Consider the following 12340-nt stretch of genomic DNA (forward strand, 5'->3'; position numbering starts at 1 on the left):
ACCCAGGAGCCAAGAGGTATAAAATATTAGAAATTATGGCTGAATAAAGATTGTAGCTACAGCATATGCATGAAAGAACCCAATGCAGGACCCAGGGTAATGAATGTTCTTAAAGTTACAGACGGACAAAAACATTTCAAGTGTATCAAATCTTTAACAGATGCATCAAAATAAATCACTAAAATACTGAAGACATTTTTATTCACCAGTATACTTGAGATAGGTTAAATATTGTCAACTATTTGTTGTAGTGACTCTGGTAACATTTGTAATGCACTGTGTAAAAATGTAGATTTTGATTAGGCTACACATCTTACAATGTCAAAGCAAGTAAACTCAATGTAGACACATGAAACTGGGGATAACATGAGGACAGACACCTGAACAATGTTGTTTTGAGTAGTAAAGCCACATAGTTGTTGTCATTTGACAGCTCTTGCAAAACTTGATTATCTAAGAAGACCTCCTCTGGATCTTTCCTTGGTTCTGTAATCTGTGACTTAAGTTTTAGCATGGTCCAACTGTATTATCAGAACAGGAATCTTCCACAGAGACTGGTATCCCCGCCCGCCATTTATAACTTCTCCAAAAGTGACTACTGTATTGGAAGCATACGTCTGCCCGTCACAACTGTTACTCTTCTTAGTTATTGTCCTAAGGTAAACACTTAGACACCGGACCAGTGGCTGAACATGTACACAGGAGAATTTAAACCCGATTTTTATGCAGTCAAATGTCTTAACTCTGAGCTGAACTCATGAACACTTGAGAGTTTATTATTAATTGCATGACCAAATTTCCTGCTCAAAATGAACCGTTAATCAGCCAGTCAGTTAGCATGAGAGTGCACTTGTACTTGATAGCATGACCTACATGTTCGCTCCTGCAGCTGCCTGTGGTGCAGGACCCTGATTGAACCCCAGCCATCTGTGGGGTTAAACTACTGTTTATCTTAGCAGGACATAACAAACTAGCCCATTAGCGGCAGCTGCTCAAGAACCACTGAGATGTCCATGTTATTCAAATTCAACCCTGCCCTGTCCTTACCCTCATTTGCAGTGCTATTCTGGTGGAATATCTTTGCTGGTTCTTTCTCAGAGTGGACCCCAGTAGAGTATGAATGCATGAGGAAAGTAACCATGTGGACAAACTCACACAGAGCTCTTTCCAATACCATGTGTTTAAAATGAAAAGAAAAAAGTCTTGTCTAATTTTTTAATGTGTGTCTGTAGTCAGGGCACTATAACAGGCCACAGCTGTGTATGAGAAAGCAGCATTGGAATGTAGTGAGCGTGTGACTCTTAAAAATAGCCTCACTGCACATGTTGCAGAGGACGGCTCATATTGAATGGCAAAACACACTCACCAAGTGAATCAGCAACACTGGTCACTGTAGACTTTCTGAAAACACTAGCAACAAGCAAGCCTCAAACTCCTCAAACGCTCCTCCCAGAGTAAGAGGCCTGTCAACACATACGCTCCGACCTGCCCTTGAAAGCTGGCACAAGATGTCACAGGGAAGTTTCGTCTTTAGCCCCACCGCCCTACGCTCAATGGAGCGGGATAAGGAGCTGCTGGAGAGGCAGCGGAACCAGAGACGTCTGGCAACTCCTGGAGCTAGCAGCTACTTTTTAAAGAAGGAAATCAGAGAGCGAAGCATGGCATTGAGTCGTGGACCTTCTCAGCCACGGGCTCTGATTTGTCAAGACCCGGTGGTCCAGAATGCCCTGTATACTGGGGACCTGGAAGCTGTGCGCCAACTGTTCTCTAAAGGAGCTCCAGCCAATCTGGTGATCCAGCCCCAAGGAGGAGACATGCTCTGGGTGAAAGAGAGTGGTGAGTGCTTGCATTTGCATTTGTGCTTGGAATGGGGAGGTGTCTCTTTCAGTCTGCTAAATACCAGACCTTTACCTTCTATCTTTAGTTACAAAAGCAAAAAGGATGGGTGCATTGTCAGAGTGTTATTAAGCTGTTGGTGGCCTAATCAGGCCCTAAACTGAGGCATGTGGCTTTCCATCATGTTGGTTTAATGAAGCTTATGGAGTAGTCAAAACCGAAGACATATCTATGTCTATGGATAAAACCTCTATGCTGTGCTTATCAGGTTAGCTCCTGGACCAAGATGATCTGCACTTGCTTGATTGTTCGTAGCTCTACAGTGGTAGAGAAGAGATACAAAATACAATGCTAGTGTCAGGGTTTCCTCGGGGATTGAACCCAAGATGCCGGATTTGGGGAACCAGTGCTTAACCCAGTGGGCTAGAGAGAGGACCCAATGGCAGGATGAAAAAAACACAAGAGATGGAGGAAAAGGCTAAAGACTACAAACTTAGGAAGCTACAAAAGGTATCTCTCGCTCTAATGGCGGAAAAACTGAAAGCAAAAACACAGATGGCTACTTAAATAAGAACTCTTCCAAAAGCGGCTTGAGAACCGCAGCGCGACACCAACCCAAGACTAGCTATAGCTAGAGGCACCTGAGTGCAAAAGAGGGCTGAGTGTCCTGTGCACAGACTTTCAAAGACAAAGTGCTTGAGAGCACTAACTACAACAGTGACACAAAAACAATCCAACGACACGTCAAAGGGCAGGGAAACTAGCCAGGTATTTAGCTCCTGGCTAATCAATGGAAGTGGCAATACATGACAGGTGAGGACGCACAGAGGGAAACCAGCGAGGGCACACAATTGGAAACAGGTGAGGGCACACAATGGGTTACAGGTGAGGGCACACAATCACAACAAAAGCACATGTGGACACATAACAAACACAGAAAAACACTAAGGGCTTGATTTACTAACATGCGACCGCTGCTTAATCTGCGTTCGCACATTAACGCACGGTGTTTTTGCGCATTTTCCGTGGTATTTATCAAACCAGACCTGCGCTGGGCAAACTGTGTTTACTCCACCCTATATAGGGCCTGATTTACTTACATTGCGACCGCTGCTTAAACTGCGTTCGCACATTAACGCACGGTGTTTTTGCGCATTTTCCGTGGTATTTATTTAGGAAGAGAAAATTAAGTTTCAGCGAAGTGGAGATAGATATATTGGTTCACGTTCGCTCAATCACTGAACCTGATTCAATGTGTGCGCTGCTATATTGTTGTTCTGCCCGCCATCACCTACAGCGAGATGTTTAAAAGAACACGATTATAAAGCATATGCTATTGGTGGCATTAATGCATAAACTGTCTATTATAACAATATAGAAGTGTACATGGCGAGATTAATCATTTCTACAAGGGACATGGGTTCACTACAATATATATGGACGTGGGTGCAATCAATGGTTCATATTACGTTCGGAAAGTTTGCGATTTCAAAAAAGTCCTGTTTGATGTCTCTAATTTCAGCTGTGGCAGTGGGGAAATGTATTGACCAGTGCGCCATAGCAATGCGTCGAGTACCTGTGTGAATATTTGGCTGAGTGAAGGCTGAGATATACCAACTGCTGATGCTATAACTGTTTGAAATGATCCGATGCCAATATTTGCAATGTTGTCCAGAGTTTACCAACTGATTGAATGGAATGTGATCTCCGGTTGGAGGGTTAGATGTCGTCTCTGATCTGGTTCAGTAATTGAAGTATTGCGTGGCTGGTTAACCTGTACCGTCTAATGATTTGTGGTTCATTTAACTGAAAATGTGTTATACGAGTTGAAAAAATTATTTCTGTGCGCTGTCTCTGTCTTCTTTCTTCGCCTTGCTCTTATCACTGCTGCCATATCAACGTTATCAGACTCAATGGAAATGCGCTTCCTGGTTAAGACGTGCTTTTATGAGGCGGAGAATTAGCACGCAAATCGGAGACGTGCGCTCGCCAGGCAGTTTAGTAAATACCACGCAATACATCATTAGGCGCACTCCTCGCATTAAAGTGCGCTTCACGCCTACGTTACTACCCACGTCTCCGTGCCATCCCACCTGTTGGCAGGTACACACCCTCAAAGCGTTAATATGCGACTCTACTCAAATGCGCCCCCTTAGTAAATACCGTTTTATGTTTACGACCGCTATTTTACGCCAGAAATGGGCGCAATCCTGTTAGTAAATCAGGCCCTAAGTCCATGAAAAGGTCCCTTTGCCACAAGAGGTCACCAAATCGTGGCAATGGCTGCCACGATCGTGGCAGCCAGTTATAATCTGGGTTGGGTAAGTAATGTAACTATTTAAATTTCTACATCAAAGTAATGTAACTTATTACATTTGATCACTTTTTGATTGGCAGACAAGAGGTGCATACTGCCAAATAAATGGAGCCGTTCTAAATTGCGAAAAGATGTTATATTCTACATATACATTTGAAAGCTTTTCACTTAAAAGAATATATTTGGATGTAACCCCTTGGTTATCAGCAACATTTTGATTAGTAACTGTGATTTAATTCCTTATCTTTGCACAGAAACTATAGTTGATTAAGATTGCATTTATTTTGTAATTTAATTACGTAACTGTGTAAAATGTAAATAGTAACTCCCCAACTCTTAATAACTTATCTTAGTCATAACTTATACTTATCTTAACTTAGTTAACTTATAACTCATAATCCAGTCCTATGAATCCAGGCATTGGAAGGGAATACTTTATGGAAAGGAATACTATAGTGGCTCAAGAGAATCCTATATTGCACTTGTACCAATTGGTTATTGAGAGCTAAAAAATGCTAAGCTATGCTATGCTTCTACACAGACAGCTTTGTTTCTGAATTAATTTACAATCCTGCTATAACAGGCATTCCTGATTTTCCGAATTTCCACACAGTGTTTCACTCAATGTTTCAAAATCGTTGACACTTCACATGACATTTCCGAGTTTTAGATTCCAGTATTTTGAAAGGAAATTAACAAAGGAACAGCTACAGACACCCTAAAATGGAATGGAATGCCATCTCTAGAAGTGCAGCGTCCATACAGATACATAGCTTGTATTGCTAACAACACACCCATAAAATATTTTACAAATGAATACATTTAATACTAAATAACTTAAACCTAGGTGCTCTGAGCTGTAGCAGAATAGACTGCCATAACATTCATATCAAATATATCATCTCACCTGCAAGTCTTTGGGTGTCATGGCAACTATTAATTGTCAATTGTGTTAGTATAGTAACACACATTAGTTTGAGTTATACTTTTAAGACACGCTAAATTAAGCCACACTCATTTACCAACACAAATATGAAAACAACTATGAAATGGATGGCAGTATGTTCATTAATCATTCATTATACTGTATATCCATCAACAATAATTCATAGATTTTGTAAAAAAAAAAAAAAATCAAGAGATCAACACGCAGGTCTCTTTGGCTTTGCTGCCATTTACTGTGACGGACACAATACACAAGGGAGGTCTAATCACTACATAACACAGTGGGTAAGGGTGGACAGATACACTAACTACACATGATGCAGCACACAGACATCTGCACGTATCTAACTAGAACTAAAGACAGAAAAGGTCTGAAACAGAAAAACACCCTTGCACACCCTATAGCTCCAACCTAGCTAGTCAATTGTCCCCAGCATTTAACCTAAGTGCTAGGTAGGTTGCCATTGATGCTGAGAGCACCCCTGATGGGCTTTTGCTGCTTGTGGCGAAAGGACAGAAGTAGGTGGCAAAGTCTCAGTCTCTATGCCCCTGTCCAGGTGAGCCAAGGGAGAGTAGGGTGCGAGCCAGACTCGATGGAGAACCACCACTTGGTTTCCATCCAAACAGCTGCACCCTACACAAGTCTGACAGTTTTTGTAACACAATACATAGCCTGACTCATTGGCTCGCCAATTTAGGAGAGACCCCCTTCTTCATCTCAGGACTGTCAACCCATACCTGGTCACCGGAGAGACCCTCTTCTTCATCTAAGGACTGTAAACCCATACCTGGTCTGAGTGCCCCCCCCCCCCCCTGCACTTCACAGTAGCAACAGTCAACACTAGGTTGTACCATTGCAAAGGAATATTTTACCAGAGTTACAGACTAAATTAGCATACACCCAGAACGATTCTAGGCCAAAGTGATGCCATGTGCAACATGGTTATGACTTCAACACCCCCTTACCCACAAACAAAATTACATTTTGGAGACATGAGATTGGAGGGGGGATGCCTTGTAAAATTATACTTCAGCGCAGTGAAAAGTTACTTAAGCAGTTCCACCTATAAATGGGGTGCGGAGACACGGGGAGAGAGTGGTCCATAGCCCCCTTCCCTGCAATGGGAATGCCTATTGAGATGTAAACCAGATGTTATGTCATGGCCACTTTCACAACACTATTAATGTGTTATATAGCTCACTAAAAAGTGTTGTTTTGACTTCTTTCTGACGTTCTTTGTGTGTATGTTTTTTTTTATTAGCATTACTTGAAAACACAGCTTTACACTGTACACTAAACTGCAGCTTTATATATTAAGGACAATAAAGTTTAGTAAATTATGGAAACAAAATTATCATACCAACTATCATGAAATGGACACTAAAAATCTTAACTGATACTGATTCTTTCTGCCACAGTACGCAGCTCAAGGATGAGGGGCAAAAAAAGATCTGCTCCTGCCCTTCAGAAGTATCTGGGCCAGTGGCAATATCAAGTTGCACCCTGCTTCACTTAAAATAGCCTGCCTTGTCCGCCAGCTTGCAGATCGTCAAAACAACCGCGAGGAAACAACTGCGGCTGATGCCCGTTAAAAGACATGTCCTATAAACAACAAACAACGTATTCTTAAGGATAACTGAACTTGTTTCAACAAACCTGAAACCAACCTTTTGAAGAAAAAAAAAGCCACGCTGGGCTCATTAGCGCTGATGGAACCAAAGATTAAGTACCGCAAACCAAAATCATTTCGGAACGATGTGATCGCCACTGTTAATGCAACGGGGGAAATCCTGCAGTTCTGGAATGCTCTGCTGGTGGGGGACGACATTACCATCATTAGTGTAATCGATGACCCTGAGTATACCAACCTTATTGATGCAGTTTACGACACTAGCGACATTGATGAGTGGAAAAACTACAGATTTAACTACAGAGTGCTGAGTATGTATCCTGATATCGAGGTTTTCTTTTTCATGTGTGTATTTTGTGTAAGCACCAGCACCATCATGCTTTCAAGTATTGACAAAGTTTCCATTTATAATTAAATTAGCTATTTTTACAATACTGTTGCTGGCCGTTTGATGTTGTTTATAAGACAGCAGATGAGATGCTGTATCTGAGGTTTGTGGCCATTTAGGCAAATGTTTGTTTGCCACAAATTCTTAAAGATTTGAAAAATGTACAATCGAGTGACTATACAATCTGGCACAATGCTCATTACTGCTGTTAAGTTTAAATAACGATGAAGCATGGTTATAATTGTCAGGTTTTATCTGATTTCTCTTTTAAACAAGTTATTCATTCTGTGTGTGTGCAGTCCCTTTGAAAAAAAAAACCTTCAGATCAAGTGTTCTGAAGTTAAATGAAGGCCAGAGTCAAAAGGGTTTTAAAATTTGTGGGGTTTTGGTAGAGGCTGGTAGAGAGACTGAAGGTGTGAAAAGTTGAAATAATCTCCCTCCACCTCTTCACAGGAATGTGGTCTCTCACCTATGAGCAGGAGCTGACCACACCCCTGCACATCACAGCTGGGCGTGGCTTCACCGAGTGCCTGAAGCACCTGCTCCTGAGAGGCGCCAGTGTGGACCTGGCGCCGCGTGGCACCACCGCTCTGCACGAGGCCTGTGAGGAATGCCAGCCCGAATGTGCCAAGCTGCTGCTGTCCTACGGCGCCAATGCCAACGCCGTGAACGAGGATGGCCTCATGCCCCTCCACGTCTGCACAGAACCTGAGTCTATTGAGTGAGTGCATACAAACCTGTCTACACAGAACCTGAGTCTATTGAGTGAGTGCATACAAACCTGTCTGCACAGAACCTGAGTCCATTGAGTGAGTGCATACAAACCTGTCTGCACAGAACCTGGGTCTATCGAGTGAGTGCATGCAAAACTGTCTGAACAGAGACATTCCGCAATCTATCTAGCAGAAACTTATTTCCTTGTATTGGCTTTATGAGGGCTGTGAAGGACCCTTTCAGTACAAGAAGCATTTTTGCTAACACAGTATTCTTTGTATGAAAAGAAGAAATTCATTATTATTACTTTTAAGATGAACCCTTGGTTTAGCTGAGCTGGGGGGGGGGGGGGGGGGGATTTATAGTAAAGGACTGAACTTTGAAACATAGGACCTTGATGATCAAATAATCTTGATGATCTTATGATGGGTGTAGGTGGTTTTTCTGAGATCCCTCCTAGATCAACTTGAAGTCTACTATAACATTCTGCCTTAGGATTAAGTTAACATATATCCACACCTTTACTGTCCTGAACCCAGATGTGCCAAACACCTGCTTCAGTTTGGAGCTGTGGTGAACGGCCGGAGCCTGGAGGAGGACGACACACCACTCCACGTGGCCTGCCGCCACGGCCTGCCAGACCACGTCAAACTCTACCTGCGCTACGGGGCTCACCTGGAGCACCACAACGACGAGGGGAAGTCCCCGCTCAACGCCGCCTGCTCCGTGCCGCAGGAGAAGGCCAAACTGGGCCGCTATCACCAGGTGTGCCAGCATCTGGTCGAGGCCGGGGCCAACGTCCTCACACAGGACGGGGAGCGTCAGTCGCCACTGCACATGATCTGCAAGCACATAAACCCAGACGTGACGGACCTCCTGCTACAACACGGGGCCAGTGTCAACGACATGTGCTACGGTGGCAATGCGCCCATGCACCATGTGCTGAAACAGGTGGCCTACAAGACAGAGCATGAGCCTGAGAGAGTGGTGCAAGCGCTGCTAAACTACGGATCGATACGAGTCTGGCCCGGAGCGCTAACCCAGGTGAGCCCTGCGCCCTGGTCCTGAGGAGAGAGAGGAGTGTCATTAATGTTGACTTACTAATGCTTTACCGTTACTTTCACATATTGGCTATTACTGATTGTCATAATGCTAGTAACTGTCAGATGGTCATGTCACATCCTCAGCGTAATGAGATGTACCAGAAATGGCTACCGAAGGCAGTTGTTATAATGTGCCATGTCAGTCACATTCTTTAATCCTGTGTTAATCAAAAATATGTGTAGGCCTATATCAGCTTGACCATTACAAAGTTAATTTTTACAAAGGCAACTTTCATAAATCTGGAACTATTTTCATTAAATCTGGTACAACCTAAAAATCTTTATAAATGTTTATGTACACTTGTGACAGTTGTCTTGAGGTCTTACATGGGTGTCATGTTAACAGAGTCATCAGAAAGTGTTACCAAACCCCTTTATGTTTAGCGTTTTGCTGTTAAACAACAAATTGATTAATTTACAGCGTACAGCTTAGAACAGTAAATAGGAAAACACAAATGATAAGCTAAACAGGTTGACTAAAAGAATGGACTTAACTCCAGAAATGAATATAAGCTCTCACAAGTTTAAGATTGAATTAGAATTATAAAAATGAGTGACAGCACTGTTTTAGTATAATTATCACTATCAAATCCTCTTCGGAACAAAAAGAGAAAACAAGCCTTCATCTTGTCTTAATTTCTAGTGGAAATGAAGGCATTTAGGCATGACCAGGCATGCCCAGGTTTTGATCAGACCAGATTTTGATCAGACCGGATTTTGATCAGACCGGATTTTGATTATTCGTATTTCTGGCTGTATGCAATACTGTACCTACTCACTTGTGCCACTTGAGTCAGACAAATTGCCTGATTCCTAATTAGCCAAATGTTAATCGGAGATTAATTAGCACTAATTGCAGAAATTTCTCGTGCATCTCCCAGAGGGGGGCCCAATCTGTTCGTCTTGCCAAGTGTTTAATTATTCTACGTGTTTCCCCCGGATGTACACCCTTGCCCCCCGCACCTCCTATGAACGAGACATGGATCCTGAACTCTGGCAGCCACCCCTTGTAAAGCCAGGGGCTTTTAACATCTCCATGTTAACATACTAAAGTCTTTCCAGTTTACCGCTAAAACAGATGCTTAAGTAGATGGTCAGGAATCAGTATTCCCACTGGCTGTTGTGTTTTCTAAAGACTGTTGATATCAGTCCTGAAGAGACTTTGTATATTGAATATGGCTGAGTTCCACTTCATGCATTCAGAGCCTATAGGCCTCTTGAGTTCTTCATGTTGTCAATGGGGCTTTCAGGTGTTGAAGTGCTGCTGCTCTTCTCCTCGTGTCATTGAGGTTCTCTTAAACACATACGACCGCCTCAAAATCACAGAGACCTGGGTGGAGGCCATCCCACCTGATGTATTCAAGGTAGGCTTCAACATCCTTTATGTTTGGACTTCAGTTATGTCAGATAAAAGAATGTTGAAACTTGAATTGTTAACTCATATTATTTTATAAAGTGCATTATTTTACAATCAGCATGAAACACAATGTGTGTTTAAGAACATTTCCTGTTGAATAAATAAAATGTTCTTATAAAACAAATACCTACTGTATATGTAGGTACAGATGTACCCTAATTGTATAATACATACGTGTCCCGTTTTAGTAAACCCCACTTCATCATTGTCTTCCACAGCAACACCAAGGTTTCTATGAGTCTGTGTTCGCCCTCACCCAAACCCCTCGCTCACTACAGCATCTGGCCCGCTTCAGACTGCGGAACTATCTTGAGGGACGCCTGCACAAGGTTGTCCCCAAATTGGACCTCCCCACCTTCTTGAAGAACTACCTTCTGCTGAGTTTCAGAGACTATGTCCACTGAGGACAGGTCTTTGTAATGTCTCAGAGCCCTTTCAAAGACAGATTTAATACTGTATATATTGTTTAACATAGTTCTTTCCACAGCTGTGTGGCTTGGGTAAGGTTCACATGCTATCAAAGCTGGTTCTGTCCTTGGATTTAATCCCAGCATTTAACTGTACATAATAACTTGTCAGTATGTGCTAATGTCAGGATTATTGTGTAAAAGGATGTTTGGAAGAAGTGTATTTAGTTTGTTCTCTCTAGCAGAGTGGGCATTTCATTTAGCAAGAGATGTGATCGCTTATGGAAGGTCTTTCGCTGAGAATTTGTGACAAATTTCTTTGAATCAAATATTTGGTTATATCAAATATGTATATATTGGTTACACTTTTCAAAAATAAATAGACAGGCTTTAATGTCGTAATGTAATTTGCACATAAAATTTTGAGTGGAGCAATCTCAACATTTAATCTGTAAAATGGTACTAAAATAGATTATTGATTTTAAACAAATGAGGATGTAATTAAACAACCATAATATTTTAATATTGATTTATATGGAATTGATCATTTAATTCCTCTTAGTCTCGGTTAAACATTAACATTAAAGAGGCAATGTTGCCTTTGTGTAGGCCTACGACCATAAAGAGCTAGCGCTTGTACCACAAGGGGGTGCTACGGTCATTACGTGACAAATTACAAAACCGCGAATAGTGTCTTTTCCACAGTCAATTAAGTTTGGTGATACTGGATTTAGGAATGAGCCGAAACAATTACAAAAACAAATTGACATCTAATAAAGAGAGATCCATGCCTCATGATGTTCATTCAAACGTTCAATGTAGCCTACAATCTAAGCTCTAAAACTATATTACACAAACCTTACAATGTAACTTTTAGAAAGCAATATCACATTTATACTTTGTATTTATATAAAGCTATGCCGTATTATTCGTAAAAGGTGGTTGAAAAAGGTGGTTGAATGTATGCCTGTTTGAAATAGGCTTTCATTTGGATACTTAAAAATGTGGATGCACAATGCGGTCTTCGTTTTACTTAGGCTAATTGATTTCAACTGAATTTGAATTGCCATTCAAATTGTTTATGGATTCCTAGCGTTTTTTTTGCGTTATTCTATCAGTTTAAATATGTGTGGTATTCCTTTTTTTTATGTGATACTAGACAATCATGTTGTGAATAAGTGTGACTAAATTAATAAATAAAGTGTATTAGGAAAAAACATTGTCATTGTTTGAATCTGATGACCCTCACATGTTGGGGAACGTAAACGATATTCAGCCAACCTATGCCTATAGAGATCTTTGACTCTCCTCACCTGAGATGGATTTTAGGATGGAGAGACAATATTCGAGCTGCACATATAAACCACTTCTTCGATTGTGCCTCAGTAATCTTGAAAACTCAATATAATTTCGCATTATAAGATTCTTGCTGCATTCAGAGTGTGTGGTTAGTTCAAAAATGCCATTACTTGAAAAGCCATGGTCATCGTTTTACTTTGACGCTGATTATACACGTTTCTTTCAATATTCCAAATTGACTGGAAAAATTATGAAAAATAATACTTTTATTAAACATTAGGCA

General features: G+C 41.5%; 1 protein-coding gene across 2 annotated transcripts; it reads left to right on the forward strand.

Moving 5' to 3' along the window:
• Positions 1 to 1365: 1365 nt before the first annotated feature.
• asb10 (ankyrin repeat and SOCS box containing 10) lies at positions 1366 to 11969 on the forward strand. 2 transcript variants are annotated; one of them, XM_080836969.1, is made up of 5 exons: positions 1366 to 1836; positions 7571 to 7838; positions 8371 to 8875; positions 10185 to 10298; positions 10570 to 11969. In XM_080836969.1, exons 1-5 carry the CDS (start codon positions 1509 to 1511, stop codon positions 10753 to 10755), a joined length of 1401 nt encoding a protein of 466 aa, XP_080693095.1. In that variant the 5' UTR covers positions 1366 to 1508; the 3' UTR covers positions 10756 to 11969. The 2 variants fall into 2 exon arrangements, with proteins under 2 accessions (XP_080693095.1, XP_080693096.1); XM_080836970.1 differs by lacking the exon at positions 1366 to 1836 and adding an exon at positions 6149 to 7040.
• The last annotated feature ends 371 nt before the right edge of the window (positions 11970 to 12340 follow it).

The sequence above is a fragment of the Sprattus sprattus genome, assembly GCF_963457725.1.
Source record: "Sprattus sprattus genome assembly, chromosome: 4".
Classification (NCBI taxonomy): Eukaryota; Metazoa; Chordata; class Actinopteri; order Clupeiformes; family Clupeidae; genus Sprattus; species Sprattus sprattus.

What these genes read in the sequence shown, in the direction of transcription:
- asb10 (XM_080836969.1), top strand. Translation starts at nt 1,509, where the DNA reads ATGTCACAGGGAAGTTTCGTCTTTAGCCCCACCGCCCTACGCTCAATG. An exon ending in ACAGAACCTGAGTCTATTGA is followed by an intron (nt 7,839 to 8,370) that starts GTGAGTGCATAC and finishes TCCTGAACCCAG; the next exon opens with ATGTGCCAAACACCTGCTTC. An exon ending in TCCCACCTGATGTATTCAAG is followed by an intron (nt 10,299 to 10,569) that starts GTAGGCTTCAAC and finishes TGTCTTCCACAG; the next exon opens with CAACACCAAGGTTTCTATGA.